This window comes from Salmo salar, chromosome ssa10, assembly GCF_905237065.1.
Source record: "Salmo salar chromosome ssa10, Ssal_v3.1, whole genome shotgun sequence".
NCBI classification, from domain to species: Eukaryota; Metazoa; Chordata; class Actinopteri; order Salmoniformes; family Salmonidae; genus Salmo; species Salmo salar.
In genome coordinates this window covers 107794749-107814345 of record NC_059451.1, presented here as the reverse complement: position 1 = coordinate 107814345, position 19597 = coordinate 107794749, and the positions used below count along the sequence as shown (strand labels likewise).

The 19597-nt window shown below is 40.2% G+C and overlaps 1 protein-coding gene across 2 annotated transcripts in view; it reads left to right on the top strand.

Moving 5' to 3' along the window:
* Positions 1–19597, top strand: part of elmo3 (engulfment and cell motility 3) — a 52538-nt gene that overhangs the window by 10292 nt on the left and 22649 nt on the right. For both annotated transcript variants that reach the window (XM_014125418.2, XM_014125419.2), the window contains exons 5-15: positions 8239–8289; positions 8446–8615; positions 9715–9814; positions 10221–10372; positions 10624–10702; positions 12486–12536; positions 12741–12863; positions 13073–13195; positions 13377–13481; positions 13638–13746; positions 15924–16060. In XM_014125418.2, the coding sequence (XP_013980893.1) occupies positions 8239–8289; positions 8446–8615; positions 9715–9814; positions 10221–10372; positions 10624–10702; positions 12486–12536; positions 12741–12863; positions 13073–13195; positions 13377–13481; positions 13638–13746; positions 15924–16060 (1200 nt within the window). The remainder of the gene's footprint in view (positions 1–8238; positions 8290–8445; positions 8616–9714; positions 9815–10220; positions 10373–10623; positions 10703–12485; positions 12537–12740; positions 12864–13072; positions 13196–13376; positions 13482–13637; positions 13747–15923; positions 16061–19597) is intronic.

Genomic DNA, 19597 nt, shown 5'->3' with positions numbered 1-19597 from the left:
TTTGTCTTTGTTTAAAGTTAATCGTTTTTTGGTTTACAATAAAGAACCTTTTGATTGGCCTATACCTGTTGTTCATGTCCCCTAATTTTTGCCACAGGCTATGAGCCGGCCTGTGACAAGTGGGAACTCGTCCGTAAGTTAAAGTTAATTGTACTTTAGTCTTACTATAGTATTTTAGTTTACTTTAACATTTTGTCATAGTTGGTTAAGGTTTTGTCTAGATTGTCTTTGCTTTATTATTGATACGTTTGTTTATTTGTAATTTGACTATTGTTTTATAGTTGGGTTAGTTTAGTTCAGATTGCCAAATGTTTTTGTTAGAGGGGATGTTTTGGTTCGGCCAATATTGTTGGAGAGAGCGTTGACAGCCATGTGTTCTTTTGGTTCAGTTAACTTGGTAGCTAAATTTGGTTAGCAATTCACTCTGGGTTTTTCTGGGTTTTGTTCAAGTGGGAGTCCTCTCCTGTTCAGGCTTATCAGCGAGTGTCAATAGGAGGCTCGTGGTGTTTTTGTTTTAGGTGGCAGTGAACGTGGGTAGAGCTTCCCTTTTCCTTCTCCCCTACATCGGCTCGGGAGCACCTCCGTGGTTATGGGGGGGCCGCCAGTTCTGGTTGTCTTTTCCACTCCACTGGTTTTGTGTGCATAAAACCCCACCATATGTGACTGCACGAAGACCAGGGCCAGTTAGTTCGTTGTTTTTGGAGGATAGTGGGGTGTGGCTCCTGTCCTTGAACCCAGACTGACAGCAGGTGAGTTGTGTATTTTTTTTTGAGCATTTGTAATAGTTGTATTGGTTGAGGAAAATGTCTTCCATTCTGAGCAGTTTTGTTCAAGCTCCTTCAGAGGTAGCCTTAGAGTTGTGTACTAAGGAGCAGTTAATTGAAATTACTGAACATTATCAGATTGAGATTGTTGATAAAAAAAATTAAAGAGACTGTTAAAGCTAAATTAAAGCAGGGTCTTAAGGAAATAGGTGTTTTTCGGGGTCAGTCTGCTAGTAGTGAGGATACAAGTTTTCAGTCTAGTCCTTCATTAACTTTTGAGCAGCAGAGGGAGCTGTTGCAAATGCAGTTGGAGATAGCGCGATTGAGAAACGCTAATAGACCAGAAGGACTACCACAGTTTGATGTTTCACAGAATCTTCATTTGATGTCTAAATTTGATGAGTCAGATCCAGACACATACTTTGCTTTATTTGAGCGTATTGCGGAAGCTAGAGCTTGGTCAGATTTGGACATGACTATGTTGTTGCAATGTGTACTTACAGGTAAAGCACATGAGGCTTTTGCAGCACTGAGTGTAGCTGACAGTAAAGTGTATGCTAAAGTTAAATCAGCAGTTCTGAAGGTTTACGAACTTGTGCCAGAGGCATATCGTCAACGTTTTCGTTACAGGAAAAAGTTAGATTCACAAACCTATTCTGAGTTTGTTCGTGATTTGACTTCTGCATTTAATCGTTGGTGTACAGCTTCTGAAGTTAGTACTTTTGAGGATCTGTCTAATTTGATTGTGTTCGAACAGTTCAAAAATTCTGTGTGTGACCAGGTTGCGACATACATGAATGAACGTAAAGTTAAGTCTCCAAGTGATGCAGCAGTCCTTGCAGATGAGTACAGGCTAACACATAAAAGCCATTTTGAGTCAAACAGTGACATGTACCATAAAAATAACTTTACTTCTAGGAATAGTAGGTCAACTTTTTTTGGAGCTTCTTTCCAAAGGCCTCAGCAGAAATTTGGGTTTGGAGGACTTAAAGCACCGGTTAATGCTAATACCTGTCACTACTGTTTAGTTGAAGGACATTGGAAGAAAGATTGTCCTCTACTTAAAATCAAAAAAGTCAGGTCAAGTTAAACCTGCTATGATGGCAGCTCCTGTTTCAGCCTCTGACCACCAGGGTGAGTTTTTTCAGCCACTAGTTGAGTTTGATTCTCAGTCTTCCCACTGTGATTTTTCAGCCTTTATTTCAGATGGTGTAGTGTCCCTGAAAGATGGCAACCAAAATGTTTCAATCAAGATCTTAAGAGACACTGGAGCTTTAGATTATTTTCTCTAAGGAGTCTGATACTGGCAGTTGTGTAATGGTACGTGGTATGGGTTTAGTTCCATTCTCTTCTCCTTTACATGAAGTTACCCTAAAATGTGGTCTGGTAGAGGGTGATGTAGATGTTGGGGTTAGACCCCAGTTGCCAGTAGAGGGAGTCCACATGATTTTGTGGAATGACTTGGCGGGTAGTAAGGTGTGGGCAGATGGCAAACTAAACATCTTTACGAAGCAACCTTCAGTGTCCCCAGCAAGGGTATCTCCAGATCGCAACTGTGTGTCTCCTGAGGTATTTCCAGTTTGTGCTGTTACCCGCGCTGCCTCTCGTAATAAGGTTGAGAGTAAGCCAGAAAATCTTGAGTTGCCAGTCAAACTCCAGACAGAACAGTTGACTAGTTCTAGAGATTCATTGATGGCTGAGCAAAAGGCCAATACTATCTTGACTGATCTGTTTGATAAAGTTGTTCCTGATTCAGTTTTGAGGAATAGTGCCCAGTGTTATTTTCTTCTTGATGGGCTGTTGGTCAGGAAATGGGTTCCACACTATGATCAGGGTCTAGGAGAACCAGTCTTTCAAATAGTTGTACCTACTACTTTGCGAAATAAAGTGTTGCAAACTTCACATGGTGATGTGGCAGGTCATATGGGTGTTCGTAAAACTTATGATCGCATACTCTGTTATTTTTTCTGGCCACGTTTAAAGCGGGATGTAGCTCAGTTTATTAAAACTTGTCATACGTGTCAGTGCACAAGCAAGCCAAACCAGGTTGTAAAGCCAGCACCTTTGTATCCAATACCAGCCGTAGGGCAACCTGTCGAGCATCTTATTATCGATTGTGTTGGGCCTTTACCACGGTCCAAGTCAGGTCATAGCTACTTATTAACTGTTATGTGTCAAGCAACTAGATATCCGGCAGCTTTTTCCTTGTGTACCATAACTTCATTTGGGATTCCAAAAATCATCCAGTCAGATCAGGGGTCTAACTTTACCTTCCATTTATTTGCTCAGGTTCTCGAACAGCTTAAAGTTAAACACAATAAGTCTACTGCGTTCCATGCCCAGAGTCAGGGAGCTTTGGAACGTTTTCATCAAACTTTAAAATCCTTGCTTCGTGCATACTGTACAGAACTGTCTGCAGATTGGGAGGAGGGGTTACCTTGGCTGTTACTAGCTGCTCGTGAAGTAGTGCAGGAAAGCACAGGGTTTAGCCCAAATTACTTAGTGTTTGGTCATAAGGTGCGTGGGCCTTTAGCAGTGCTGCAGGATGGTTGTTTGCCTGAGGAACCACCTCGGAACCTTATTGACTATGTAAATGGTTTTAGGCTGAAGTTGTATAGGGCTGGTGAACTGGCGAAAGAAAAACTCAAATGTTCTCAACAGAAAATGAAACTGAAATATGACGGACAGGCTGAGCTGCGTGAGTTTAGTCCCGGTGATCGTGTACTTGCTCTTCTGCCTCTTGTAAGTTCACCTTTTCAGGCAAAATACTGTGGTCCTTTCACTGTGTTGCTCAAAGTGTCAGATTTGAACTATCTTATTGAAACCCCTGGTCATAGAAAGTCCTCTAAATGATGCCATGTGAACCTGTTAAAATGTTATCACTCCCGTGATCTAAGCAAAGTGGAAGGCACTCCAGCGGTGAGGTCAGCATTGACTGCTGCTCCAGTCACTGCATCTTGTGGCTTTAACTTTGTGGAGGGGGGAGAAGAGGAGGTAGTTAGGGTTTCGGATGAGGTCTTACAAGGTCGGTTGAAAAACTCCCAGACGTTGCAAAACCTTGGGGTTTTGGTAGATCATTTAGACTCTGAGAAACGTGATGAATTTGTAGCTCTTATTAGAAGCTATCCTGTTTTGTTTTCTGACACTCTATTGAAAACCCATTTAATTGAGCATGACATAGACATCGGAGATGCTAAGCCTATCAAACAGAGATTTTATCGTGTATCTCAGGAGAAGAGACTGCAATTGGAAACAGAGGTGCAGTATATGTTGGACAATGGTATTGTGGAGCCATGTTGTTCAAATTGGGCTTCACCCTGTCTTCTGGTAGACCTACTGTATATAGTTATAGCAGACATACTGTTTATAGTTATAGCAGACCTTCTGTGTCTTGTTTTTGTAGACCTGCTGTATATTGTATAGTAGACCTACTGTATATTGTTATAGTAGGTCTACTGTATGTAGTAGACTACTGTTTATAGAATGCCTACCGCATGTAGTCATAGCAGATCTACTGTATATAGTTATATTAGATCTACTGTATATGGTTATAGTATTCCTACTGCATATAGTTATAATAGACCTACTGTATGTAGTTATAGTAGACCTACTGTATATAGTTATAGCAGGCCTACTGTATGTAGTAGACCTACTGTTTATATAATTACTGCCACATATAGTCATAGCATACCTACTGTATATAGTTATAGTAGATCTACGGTATATAGTTATAGTATACCTACTGTATATAGTTAATATAGACCTACTGTATATAGTTATAGTAGATCTACTGTATATAGTTATAGCAGACCTACTGTATATGGTTATAGTAGATCTACTGTATATATTTATAGTAGATCTACTGTATATAGTTATAGTATACCTACTGTATATAGTTAATATAGACCTACTGTATATAGTTATAGTAGATATACGGTATATAGTTATAGTATACCTACTGTATATTGTTATAGCAGACCTACTGTATATAGTTATAGCAGACCTACTGTATATGGTTATAGCAGACCTACTGTATATATTTATAGTAGATCTACTGTATATAGTTAAAGCATACCTAATGTGTATAGTTATAGTAGACATAATGTATATAGTTATAGTAGACCTACTGTATATAGTTATAGCAGACCTGCTGTATATGGAATGCCTACTGCATAAGTTATAGCAGACCTACTGTATATTGTTATAGTAGACTTACTGTATATGGTTATAGCAGACCTACTGTATATAATTATCGCAGATCTACCTTTTATATAATGCCTACTGCATATAGTCATAGCAGACTGTAGACTGTATATACCGTAAATTCCGGACTATAAGCCGCAACTTTTTTCCCAGCTTTAAACCTCGCGGCTTAAACAATGACGCGGCTAATATATGGATTTTTCCCGCTTTCAATTTTTTTTTTCTCCAAAAAAACATTCTGTGACGTGCTCAGTTTTTTGGTGTCATGAAGCTTTCATTAGACCAATGAAATTGCCGAACGGGTTAAGGTCAAACAACTTTTTTGTTTACTGTTTAGATTAAATCAAGTGCTCTCAAACTTCCCATCATTCTGATTACGGTAGTCATTTTGTCACCCTCATCATGGCAAAGACACGGAGAAATGCATATGATGCAGCTTTCAAGTTGAGGGCGATTGATCTGGCTGTTGGAAAAGGAAATAGAGCTGCTGCACGGGAGCTTGGTCTTAATGATTCGATGATAAGACGTTGGAAACAGCAGCGTGAAGAATTGACTCAGTGCAAAAAGACAACTAAAGCTTACTGCAGATTTTTTATTTTTTGTTACAAGCCGTGTTTCGTTAAAGCCTATTTATTTTTGTTACAAGCAGTGTTTCGTTAAAGCCTATTTATTTTTGTTACAAGCCGTGTTTCGTTAAAGCCTATTTATTTTTGTTACAAGCCGTGTTTCGTTAAAGCCTATTTATTTTTGTTACAAGCCGTGTTTCGTTAAAGCCTATTTATTTTTGTTACAAGCCGTGTTTCGTTAAAGCCTGTTTAAAGTTAATTTGTTTCAATGTACCGGTAGACACCTGCGGCTTATAGACATGTGCGGCTTATTTATGTTCAAAATAATATTTTTTGTAAAATTCAGTGGGTGCAGCTTATATTCAGGTGCGCTTAATAGTCCGGAAATTACGGTAGTTATAATAGACCTACTGTATATAGTTATAATAGACCTACTGTATACAGTTATAGTAGATCTACTGTATGGAGTTATAGTAGACCTACTGTATATAGTTATAATAGACCTACTGTATATAGTTATAATAGACCTACTGTATATAGTTATAGTAGACCTACACTGTATAGTTATAGTAGAACTACTTTATATAGTCATAGTACACCTACTGTATATAGTTATAGTAGACCTTTATATAGTTGTATTAGTCCTACTGTATATAGTTATAATAGACCTACTGTATATAGTTATAATAGATCTCTGTATGGAGTTATAGTAGACCTACTGTATATAGTTATAGTACACCTTCTGTATGTAGTTATAGTAGACCTACTGTATATTGTTATAATATACCTACTGAATATAGTTATAATGGACCTGCTGTATATCGTTTTAGCAGACCTACTGTGGATAGTTATAGCAGACCTGCTGTATATAGTTATAGCAGACCAACTGTATATATAAATCCTACTGTATATAATTATAGCAGACCTAATTGTTATTATTGTTATTGTTATAATATACCTACTGAATATAGTTATAATGGACCTGCTGTATATCATTTTAGCAGACCTACTATATATTGTTATAGTAGACCTACTGTATATAGTTATAGCAGACCTACTGTATATAGTTATAGCAGATCTACTGTATATAGTTATAGTGGCCCTACTGTATATAGTTATAATAGACCTCCTGTATATAGTTGTATTAGTCCTACTGTATGTAGTTATAATACATCTACTGGATATAGTTATAGTATACCTTCTGTATATAGTTATAGTATTCTTACTGTATATTGTTATAATAGACCTACTTTATATAGTTATAATAGACCTTCTGTATATATTTATAGCAGACCTACTGTGTATAGTTATAGTATACCTTCTGTATATAGTTATAGTATTCTTACTGTATATTGTTATAATAGACCTACTTTATATAGTTATAATAGACCTACTGTGTATAGTTATAGCAGACCTGCTGTATATATTTATAGTAGATCTACTGTATATAGTTAAAGCATACCTAATGTGTATAGTTATAGTAGACATAATGTATATAGTTATTGTAGACCTACTGTATATAGTTATAATATACCTACTCTATATAGTTGTATTAGTCCTACTGTATATAGTTATAATAGACCTACTGTATACAGTTATAGCAGACCTACTGTATATAGTTATAGTACACCTACTTTATATAGTTTTCGCAGACCTACTGTATATTGTCATAGTAGATCTACTGTATATAGTTATAGCAGACCTACTGTATATTGTCATAGTAGACCTACTGTATATAGTTATAGTAAATCTACTCTATTTAATTATAGAGTAGATGTAGTTATAGAGTAGTATGTAGTTATGGCAGACCTACTGTAAAAAGTTATAGTAGACCTACTGTATATAGTTATAGCAGACTTACTGTATATAGTTATAGTAGACCTACTCTATATAGTTATAATAGACCTGCTATATATTGTTATTATAGACCTACTGTATATAGTTATATTAGATCTACTGTATATAGTTATATTAGATCTACTGTATATAGTTATGGTAGACCTAATGTATATAGTTATAGCAGACATACTTTTTATAGTTATAATAGACCTGCTATATATTGTTATTATAGACCTACTGTATATAGTTATATTAGATCTACTGTATATAGTTATGGTAGACCTACTGTATATAGTTATATTAGATCTACTGTATATAGTTATGGTAGACCTAATGTATATAGTTATATTAGATCTACTGTATATAGTTATGGTAGACCTAATGTATATAGTTATAGCAGACATACCTTTTATAGTTATAATAGACCTGCTATATATTGTTATTATAGGCCTACTGTATATATTTATAGCAGATCTACTGTATATAGTTATGGTAGACCTGCTGTATATACTTATAGTAGATCTACTGTATATATTTATAGCAGATCTACTGTATATAGTTATGTTAGACCTGCTGTATATACTTATAGTAGATCTACTGTATATATTTATAGCAGATCTACTGTATATAGTTATGAGTTATCTGTGACCAACAGATATATATCCATAGATTAGGGGCTAATGAATTTATGTCAATTGACTTATTTCCTTATATGAACTGTAACTCAGTAAAATCTTTGAAATTGTTGCATGTTGCATTTATATGTTTGTTCACTTACATGTTCCTCAGTGGAGTGTGAAAATAGTAATCATTGCATGTGTGACTATGTTTGTTATTGTGTCTGCTCTGTGGTCTTCATGTTCTAGAACCGTCTGGACATAAAGAATGGCTGCATTCTCCGTCTGACCAAGGCACCGGTGAGTCTGCAAAGAAGAGCCTGTGTGTGTGTGTGTGTGTGTGTGTGTGTGTGTGTGTGTGTGTGTGTGTGTGTGTGTGTGTGTGTGTGTGTGTGTGTGTGTGTGTGTGTGTGTGTGTGTGTGTGTGTGTGTGTTTTTATGCTGTGTGTGTTGTAGGGCCGTTGTGCCGAGGACCTCTACAAGGGCATCCAGAGCTCAGACTCAGGTGTGCGCTGTGATTCGCTGAAGCAGCTGGCCTGCGTGTCCACTGATGTCACTTTTGCCCAGGAGTTTATCAGTCGTGATGGCCACTCTCTGCTGGTGAAGATCGTAGAGGACGCTGACGAGTCAGTTCCCTTCTCTGTGTCTCTCTATATGTCTCTGTGTCTCTATATGTCTCTGTGTCTCTATATGTCTCTGTCCCTCTATATGTCTCTGTGTCTCTATATGTCTCTGTGTCTCTATATGTCTCTGTGTCTCTCTATATGTCTCTGTGTCTCTATATGTCTCTGTGTCTCTATATGTCTCTGTCCCTCTATATGTCTCTGTGTCTCTATATGTCTCTGTGTCTCTATATGTCTCTGTGTCTCTATATGTCTCTGTGTCTCTATATGTCTCTGTGTCTCTCTATATGTCTCTGTGTCTCTATATGTCTCTGTGTCTATCTTAGGTCTCTGTGTCTCTATATATGTCACTGTGTCTTTGTGTGTCTTTGTCTCTCTCTACTCTCTCTTCAACTAACCTTATATAGCAGAGACAGCAGACTCACATAAGTGAGCGCTTCTCTGTCTGTCCTGTTCTCCTAGCAGACTGTGTGTGGTTATTTTGGGGGATGGGGGAAAGGCAGTGCAGTAGTGAATATTTTTGCTGGCTGCAGTTGAATGCTGTGCTTTGATAGATGCTGCTGCAGAGATATGAGACGATTACCTCACGTGGGAACACGTCCCTGGGTGAAGTATGGGCTGAGTCTGGCCTTCCCCTCATACTGTTAGCATAGTTACTGTTGAGGAATTCAAGGAAGCTGTAGTTGGGTTCGTCTGTTGAATTCTAGAATAACATTGAGTTGGCATGGAGAATTGGCTAGTAAGAATATGCAGCTCTGTGTTGCGTAGTTAGTGATGGGGTTAGTTTGATCAAAATCAACATGGGATGGAGAGATCCAAGGATATGAGTCTGACCTCATGCTTTTGAAGATGTAACATCTCACAAATCAATTATACCTCTATTATACCACTTGAATCCCACTTGAATCCCAGGGAAGGCATGAAACACATTCCTACCAAACCTGAGAAAACATTTCAGCCTGGTATGGTCTAGTCTCTCCTAATCTCGCCACCTAGAACCAAATCAGTGGAAATACTCAGTGGCGTCTGTGGTTTTCTTTGTCAATGTTGTATTTCCTGAAGTTGTAATATTCTGTTCTGAGTTGTGTGTATTGTCTGTTAGGGCCCCTCTGATCATGACCCACACACTGACAGGCTTCATGGAGTTGATGGACCATGGGATTGTATCATGGGAGAATCTCTCTGCTGTCTTCATCAAGAAGGTAGGTTCCTCAACTATTGGCTTCTTTAACCTAAGTGGAGGAGGAGAAATAAAGATATGTCAGGAGAAAGAAAGTAAGGAATTAGACATTTAGGGTTGGTTCCCAGGCCTAGTCCTGAACTAAAAGGGGCTTTCAATAGAGATGATCTACTGTGAGTTATTTGTAAACCAGGACCAGGCTTAATCTTTGTCTGGGAAACCAGCCCATAATGTTAATGTGTGTAATCTTTGACCATGAAGAAATGTCTGATAGGAGCTCTGGTGACCACTAGTCATGGGACTGACTCTCCCCACTCAGTTTCAACCTAATATATCCCTATCGCATTCCATCCCACTACTATCCTACTCTGCTATCTGTGCTCTACTATACTAACTGTATCCTGTGTCTGTTTCCTGGTACCTGTCAGATTGCTAGCTTCGTCAATGCCAAGGTGCTGGACGCGTCCATCCAGCAGGTGTCCCTGGCCATCCTGGAGAGCATGGTGCTGAGCAGCAGCAGCCTCTTCCAGCAGGTCAAGCAGGAGGTCACTCTGGAGAGACTCCTCTCACATCTGCAGGTGTAAGTGTGTGTCATCCATGGATAGAATTGTGGGAAAAACCTGCATTACTTCCAATGAATGAGTGTGCTTATACCTGCTTACACACATAGACCCTCATCTCTAAATCATTTTACGGTTAAATGTACCTCAGGAAAATGTAATGATATGCTTGTCCAGGGTCTGAAGTCTACAGTTCATCTAAGAAATACACACACATACTACTCTCTCCCATCTCTCATTATGCCCACCCATACGCTCTCTTTTATTCCAGGACAAACCAACAGATTCAAACCAAAGCCATGGCCCTCCTCATGGCTCTGCTACAGACTGCTGGAGATGCAGACAGACAGGTAAGAATGGTCTCTATTTTCTCTCTCTCTCTCTCTCTCCCTCTCTCTCTAATTCAATTTGCTTTATTGGCATGACGTAACAATGTACATATTGCTTACTTTGGAGATTTACAATATTAACATAATTAATAATAATAATCAATATTCTCAATGGGACAACAGTAATAACAATAACCAAGGGTCAAAATAACCATACATTGAACAATAACAATAAACATAGAGGACATGTGCAGGTTGGTTGGTCTGTCAGACACTGTCCCTCATCTTATGGCAGGCAGCAATGTAGTGTGCTGCCAACCCACAGCTCTCTGCGTCCTCCCCCAACAGGACAGATAGCCTATCCTCATCATAGAGGTCTTTGAAACCTTGAACAAGGGTTTTTGTCAGGAAATGCCGCTCTGTCTTGGGTTCTGCTGTGGTGCAGTGGTTGCACAGCCTTTCCTCTACAGGGAGCCATGTTTTCCTGTGTCTACCCTTCTCAATGGCAAGGCTGTGCTCACTGAGCCTGTACTTTCTCAAGGTTTTTCTAAGGTTTTGATCAGTAACCATGGTCGCATAGTTTGCCACGGTGTACTGTCGATTTAGGGCCAGATAGCACTGCATTTTGCTTTGTGCTTGTGTTTGCATTTCCCAATAAGTAATGTTGTTTTGTTTTGACTGTGTTGTAATTTGGTTTGATCTGATTGATTGGATGTTCTGGTCCTGAGGCTTCAGTGTGTTAGTAGAACAGGTTTGTGAACTCCCCAGGACCAGCTGGATGAGGGTCCTGAGGCTTCAGTGTGTTAGTAGAACAGGTTTGTGAACTCCCCAGGACCAGCTGGATGAGGGTCCTGAGGCTTCAGTGTGTTAGTAGAACAGGTTTGTGAACTCCCCAGGACCAGCTGGATGAGGGTCCTGAGGCTTCAGTGTGTTAGTAGAACAGGTTTGTGAACTCCCCAGGACCAGCTGGATGAGGGTCCTGAGGCTTCAGTGTGTTAGTAGAACAGGTTTGTGAACTCCCCAGGACCAGCTGGATGAGGGGACTCGTTTCTTTGCTCAGCTCTTGGTATTGCAAGGCTTGGTAATGATATGAGAGGGGGTCAATGTATTTTGGATGTTTCCAAAACTTAATTGCTTTTTTAAAAGTTTTTATTATTAGTGGATATTGGCTTAATTTTGCCCTACATGCATTGTTTGTAGTTTTCCTCTGGACATGTAGGATAATCTTACAGAACTCAGCAGGGTTTCAATGGGGGGTTTTCCCATTGGGTGAAATCTTGTGGACCGCACTCCTCGCTGCCATAAAGTGCAATTTGTTCAATGGCACATTCCATTAGGTATTTCAATTTGAATATGTTTTTTAATGTCGTAGAATGCCCTGCTCTGTCTCTCTGATTCTGTCTCTCTCTCTCTCTCTCTCTCTCTCTCTCTCTCTCTCTCTCTCTCTCTCTCTCTCTCTCTCTCTCTCTCTCTCTCTCTCTCTCTCTCTCGCTCTCTCTGTCTGTCTCGCTGTCTCCCACTCTCTCTCTCTCTCTGTCTGTCTCTTTCTTTCTTCTCTCCCTCGCCTGCTCTGTTTTCCAGAGGGAGGTACAAGTTAATCAGTTTAACCAGCCTGAGTGATTCTGTTCAAAACAAAGGGTTTTGTTCAGATTTATGTGACCATTATGTCAGAGTCCTGACCTGATTTGTGACTGTAGCGCTTTTACCGCCTACTTATGGGGAAGTAGTGTAACTGCATTTCAGTAATAACTGATATAGCCAGTGGTAGTTATCTGGTGATGACACACATGATATTGGTTTTCAGGAGCTGTTTGCCTTCTTGGGAATGAAGAATCTTCGACAGTACATCTATAAGGTAAAGCCATCTTGAATGTTTGAGATTGAGGTACAAGGGCACCTTACTGTCATTGCATCCAGTAGAATGTCAAATTGGGGAAATGCAATTGTCTTTCATTAAATCTTCTATGTAGCAATTTTTTGGTCTTCTTCCAGTCATTGTATCCATAGTAAATACTCTACTGTCTTGAACCTATGGCTCATGGTTTGTTGTGACCCACAGAACATTATCCATAGTTCTGCCTCTGTGGGGGATGAGATGGCCCACTACCTGTATGTCCTCCAGTCTGTCACTCTGAACCACCTGGAGCCTCGCATGAGGATGCCCCTGGACTCCTACAACCAGGTGAGATAGGTTGACCTCCCTGACCTCTGACCCCTCCCACACCAGGAAACCACTGCCTCTTCGCACCCCAGGAGAGAGTGCTGACTAGTGCTTACTAAGTATCCTTGAAATCCACTTAGTCATACAGTACCATACTCCCTCTCATTGGACCTTTGTGTCTCTCTACTGTTATCTTTCCATCCTTCCCCTTCCTCCCTCTCCTCCCACAGGACCAGAGGGAAATTCTACACGGCCTGCGGCAGGCAGCCTTCGAGACGGAGAGTGAGAACAGCTTGAGTCATGAGCGACGGCGCTCTCTCTGTGCCAAGGAGTTCAAGAAGCTGGGCTTCTCTGTGAGTCTACCCCATGGGATTCTACTTACTGCCACCTCAATCAGTCACTCTCATTCGGCCTCTGTGTGTCCTACATATACATATTAATAAACTTCTCTGAGTCTTACTCTTGTCTATCCAAACCGTTGTCTCCCTCCATACAGAGTTTGTTTTATTCCTGTTCTGTCTTCTCTCTCTAAAGAACAACAGTAACCCAGGTCAGGACCTGCTGCGGGCCCCTCCTGGCCTGCTGGCTCTGGACACCATGGCCTACTTCGCCTCCCGCTACCCCGATGCCTACAGCAGGGTGAGCAGAGGGATGGAAAGGGAAGAAAGGGGAGGAACAGAGGGCGGGAGGGAGGGAGTTAAAGGGACAATCATGGCTCTTTGTTAGGGAGAGGGTTAAGTATTTGTCATCCTCTGACTATTTATTTCTCTCTCTGTCTCTGTCTCTTTCTCTCAGTTTGTTCTGGAAAACAGCAGTAGGGAGGATAAGCATGAGTGTCCATTCGCCCGCAGCAGCATCCAGCTGACTCTCATCTTGTGTGAGATCCTACGCATCGGAGAGCCCCGTAAGTCAACCTGAGCTTGTACATGTAGGCCTACATGTATTTAAGACAGGTTAAGCCAGGTCTTGCTTTTTTTTCCACTGATGTCAGGCATGTTTCCTCTACTTTTGACTTTCAGCTGTTAGTGTCTACATGCTGGTGTGAGTTCACATAGTATGGATACATCTGTGTATGGGTGCATTGGGTCTGTACTGGAAACATACAGTACCAGTCATGAATTTGGACACACCTACTCATTCAAGGGTTTTTCTTTATTTGTACTATTTTCTACATTGTAGAATAATAGTGAAGACATCAAAACTATGAAACAACACATATGGAATGATGTAGTAACCAAAAAAGTGTTAAACAAATCAAAATATATTTTGTATTTTATATTCTTCAAAGTAGCCACCATTTGCCTTGATGACAGCTTTGCACACTCTTGGCATTCTCTCAACCAGCTTCACCTGGAATGCTTTTCCAACAGTCTTGAAGGAGTTCCCACATATGCTGAGCACTTGTTGGCTGCTTTTCCTTCACTCTGCGGTCCAACTCATCCCAAAACATCTCAATTGGGTTGAGGTCGGGTCATTGTGGAGCCAGGTCATCTGATGCGGCACTCCATCACTCTCCTTCTTGGTCAACTAGCCCTTACACAGTCTGGAGGTGGGTTGGGTCACTGTTTGTTAAGTTTGCCTTGAATCCCCAAAAATCACTGACAGTGTCACCAGCAAAGCACCATCACACCTACTCCTTCAATGCTTATTGGTGGGAACCACCTACTCTGCGACTCACAAAGACACGGCGGTTCGAATCAAAAATCTCAAATTCGGACTCATCAGACCAAAGGACAGATTTCCAGCGGTCTAATGTGGGTTCCCGAGGGGTGCAGTGGTCTAAGACACTGCATCTCAGTGTAAGAGGCGTCACTGCAGTACCTGATTCAAATCCAGGCTGCATCACATCCGGTCGTGATTGGGAGTCCAATTGGGCGGCGCACAATTGGCCCAGCGCCATCCGGGTTTGGCTGGGGTAGGCCCTCATTGTAATTAAGAATTTGTTCTTAACTGACTTGCCTAGTTAAATAAAGGTTAACAAAAATTCCATTGCTCGTGTTTCTTGGCCCAAGCAAGTCTCTTCTTATTATTGTTGTCCATTAGTAGTGGGTTTTTTTGCAGCAATTCGACCATGAAGGCCTGATTCACACAGTCTCCTCTGAACAGTTGATGTGGAGATGTGTCTGTTACTTGAACTCTGTGAAGCACTTATTTGGGCTGCAATTTCTGAGGCTGGTAACTGTAATGAACTAATCCTCTGCAGCAGAGGTAACTCTGGGTCTTCCTGTCCTGTGGCGGTCCTCATGAGAGCCAGTTTCATCATAGCGCTTGATGGTTTTTGCAACTGCACTTTCTTTGATTATTTGAGCTGTTCTTGCCATAATATGTACTTGGTCTTTTACCAAATAGGGGTATCTTCTGTATACCACCCCTAGCTTGTCACAACTGACTGGCTCAAACGCATTAAGAAGGAAATAAATTCCACTTTTTAACTTTTAACAAGGCACACCTGTTAATTGAAATGCATTCCAGGTGACTACCTCATGAAGCTGGTTGAGAGAATGCCAAGAGTGTGCAAAGCTTTCATCAAGGCAAAGGGTGGCTACAGCCTTCCCTGTGGCTCAGTTGGTAGAGCATGGTGTGTGCAATGCCAGATTTGTGGGTTCGATTCCCACGGGGGGCCAGTACAAAAAAAAAAATGCATGAAATGAAAATGAAATGAAAATGAAATGTATGATATGTATGTATTCACTACTGTAAGTCGCTCTGGATAAGAGCGTCTGCTAAATGACTCAAATGTAAAATGTACTTTGAAGAATATGAAATATAATTTTTTTAAAATTTGTTTAACACTTTTTGGGTTACTTCATGATTCCATATGTGTTATTTCATAGTTTTGATGTCTTCACTATTATTCTACAATGTAGAAAATAGTAAAAATAAAGAAAAACCCTTATGTATATGTATACTACTGTATAAGAATATACTGAAGCTATGTGTAGCCCTATACATGTACGCTGATACAGGGTTGTGTTCATTAGGGTTTGCAACGGAAAACATTTAAAAACATTTTGCAACAAAAAACTAAAATTAACGTTTCTTACAGGTCTCATATTGTTCCTCTCGCTCTCTCTCCCCTAGCCTCAGAGACTGGTTCAAACTACCACCCCATCTTCTTCTCTCAGGACCGGCTGCTAGAGGAGCTTTTCTGCGTCTGCATCCAGCTGATCAACAAGACCTGGAAGGAGATGAGAGCCACGCAGGAGGACTTTGACAAGGTAACACAGCCTGTGTTACCCATCATACACCTGTCTGTGTCTCACAGTAACTTTTTTTCTCACTCTCCCCATATCTAACTTTCATCTATGAGTACAAGCAACCGCTTCTTGTTATAGGCAAGCAGGCAGTTTTAGGCAAGCAAGCAGCAATCATGTCCTAGCAAGTTACACTGTAACGTCTGATAGATGGTTCATTTGTGTGGCAAAGCAGCAATCTAATTTAGAAAATCTAACTTCAAAGCAGTCCATGGCATCCTGAGTGGACGCAGTCTATTTGACTGCATACGCTACACTGAAAACAATAACAAGCGCTCTGTGTCCTGTGAGCCACCATAAGCCACTACAGTATCCAAGAACAGTATACAGGACAGTGACTGGCAACCCGCTGGGGTATATTAGTCAGACGGAATTGTTAGAACGGGACATTGATTAGTCAAAGTCTAGATGGTAGACACTGATGTAGAGCTATAGCCTTTGAAGCATTTTTATTTCCCAATAACCATTCCTAGGTGATGGCCATCTCCTTTCTAATACTAACTGCACTGGGCTCCCTCAGACAGAGCTATTCAAGAACACTCAACAACAACAAAACAACCTCACAACAGGGCCATGTTTAACAATGGAGTCATTCCATGTAATTTGAGCAAGCCATGACACCCACCATCTCAGATTGTTCTTAAATTGTTTCTGTAGTTCGAAACAGGTAAGATTGTCATCCCTGAAACATTATTTTGTTGAAATGTTATATATGAGAAATTAAGCTAATTGATTGCACCCAAATGGGCCATTTTAATTTATAGGATTCAGATCATATTCAATAAATATAGTACCCAACATCTGACATTTCCTAGCCAAAGATTAAGCGTAAAAGAAGGCCAAACTAATTTGCTTTCATAGAGGACTAGCTTGAATTAAGAGGATGACCACACAATTTATTTTCATAATGAGCCAAATCTATTGGTTTTCTACCCTAGTATAGCATGAACTGTGGCATCTAGTGGTCAAAACCTGATACTTTCACACTACTTTATGGTAAATAATGCAAGCGACTTTAATGACTAATTTCTCTGAACAGTTCAATTTAAAAAAATGTATTACCTGGATTTCTGCATAAATTGGTCATGAAATTTGACACACAAACAATTATGCGTTTTCATGTTTTTATTGAACACACCATGTAAACATTCACAGTGCAGAGTGGGAAAAGAATGTGAACCCTTGGATTTAATAACTGCTTGATCCTCCTTTGGCAGCAATAACATCAAACAAATGTTTTCTGTAGTTGCGGATCAGACCTGCACAACAGTCAGGAGGAGTTTTGGACTATTCCTCTTTACAAAACTGTTTCAGTTCAGCAATATTCTTGGGATGTCTGGTGTGAACCGCTCTCTTGAGGTCATTCTACAGTATCTCAATCGGGTTGAGGTCAGGACTCTGACTGGGCAACTCCAGAAGGTGTGTTTTCTTCTGTTGAAGCCATTCTGTTATTGATTTACTTCTCTGTTTTGGGTCATTGTCCTGTTGCATTACCCAACTTCTGTTGAGCTTCAATTGGCGGACAGATAGCCTTACTACATTCTCCTGCAAAATGTCTTCATAAACTTGGGAATTAATTTTTCTATTGATGATAGTAAGCTGTCCAGGCCCTGAGGCAGCAAAACAGCCCCAAACCATGATGCTCCCTCCACCATACATTACAGTTGGGATGAGGCTTTGATGTTGTGCTCTGCATTTTTTTCTCCACACATAGTGTTGTGTGTTCCTTCCATCCAAACAACTCAACTTTAGTTTAATCTGTCCACAGAATATTTAGCCAGTAGCGCTATGGAACATCCAGGTGCTCTTTTGCAAACTTCAGACGTGCAGTGTTTTTTTTGGACAACAGTGGCTTCTTCTGTGGTGTCCTTCCTGAACACCATTCTTGTTTAGTGTTTTATGTAGCGTAGACTCGTCAACAGAGATGTTAGCATGTTCTAGAGATTTCTGTATGACTTTAGCTGACTCTCTAGGATTCTTCTTAACCACAGTGAGAATTCTGCGCTGAGCTATTGCAGTAATCATTTTTTGTGAAAATTAATATAATTTTTATTTATTTTTTATTATTTTGGATTTTTAAATTTGTAAAAATATATATATATAATTTACCCCTCCACCACTCCCCCTCTTCAGAGGACAAATATTGTAGTTTTTTTTACTGCTTTTTTGCTACATATACATACATTTTACCTTTACATTTTACATGCACATTTTACATATACATTTTACATACATGATACTTTTATATATAACAACAATACATTACCAAACAAACTCTTTAATCCCAACCCTCAGCCACTCTCAGTCCATCCCACCTATCACCATAGACCACCCTTGTTTGGTTTCCATGTGCCATATATTTTTCAATTGTGCTCTGATGTTTTACAAAATGTTTGAATCTTTCTAATCGTATAATATCCACAGATTGTGAGCTAAAGATGAAAACCTTTCCTACGAGTATTATTATATTATTTATTGATTGGCTATGGCTTTCCAGATCGCCCAACACTGCTTTTCGTAAGGTTAATTGTAAGTGTATGTTGTGATTTTTTTAACCATTCCTGAACCTGTGACCAGAAACAAGCTACATAGGGACAATACCAGAATAAGGGATCTATTGATTCTGTCTCTTCGTAAACAAAATCTACAGAGCTGAGATTGTTGTATGCCCCATATATACAGTCGTGGCCAAAAGTTTTGAGAATGACACAAATAAACATTTTCACAAAGTCTGCTGCCTCAGTTTGTATGATGGCAATTTGCATATACTCCAGAATGTTATGAAGATTGATCAGATGAATTGCAATTAATTGCAAAGTCCCTCTTTGCCATGCAAATGAACTGAATCCCCCAAAAAACATTTCTACTGCATTTCTGCAGAAGGCTTCAGGGCGCCCAAGAAAGTTCAGCAAGCGCCAGGACCGTCTCCTAAAGATGATTCAGCTGCGGGATCGGGGCACCACCAGTACAGAGCTTGCTCAGGAATGGCAACAGGCAGGTGTGAGTGCATCTGCACGCACAGTGAGGTGAAGACTTTTGGAGGATGGCCTGGTGTCAAGAAGGGCAGCAAAAAAGCCACTTCTCTCTAGGAAAAACATCAGGGACAGACTGATATTCTGCAAAAGGTACAGGGATTGAACTGCTGAGGACTGGGGTAAAGTAATTTTCTCTGATGAATCCCCTTTTCGATTGTTTGGGACATCCGGAATAAAGCTTGTCCGGAGAAGACAAGGTGAGTGCTACCATCAGTCCTGTGTCATCCCAACAGTAAAGCATCCTGAGACCATTCATGTGTGGGTTTGCCTCTCAACCAAGGGAGTGGGCTCACCACAATTTTGCTTAAGAACACAGCCATGAATAAAGAATGGTACCAACACATCCTCCAAGAGCAACTTCTCCCAACCATCCAGGAACAGTTTGGTGATGAACAATGCCTTTTCCAGCATGATGGAGCACCTTGCCATAAGGCAAAAGTGATAACTAAGTGGCTCGGGGAACAAA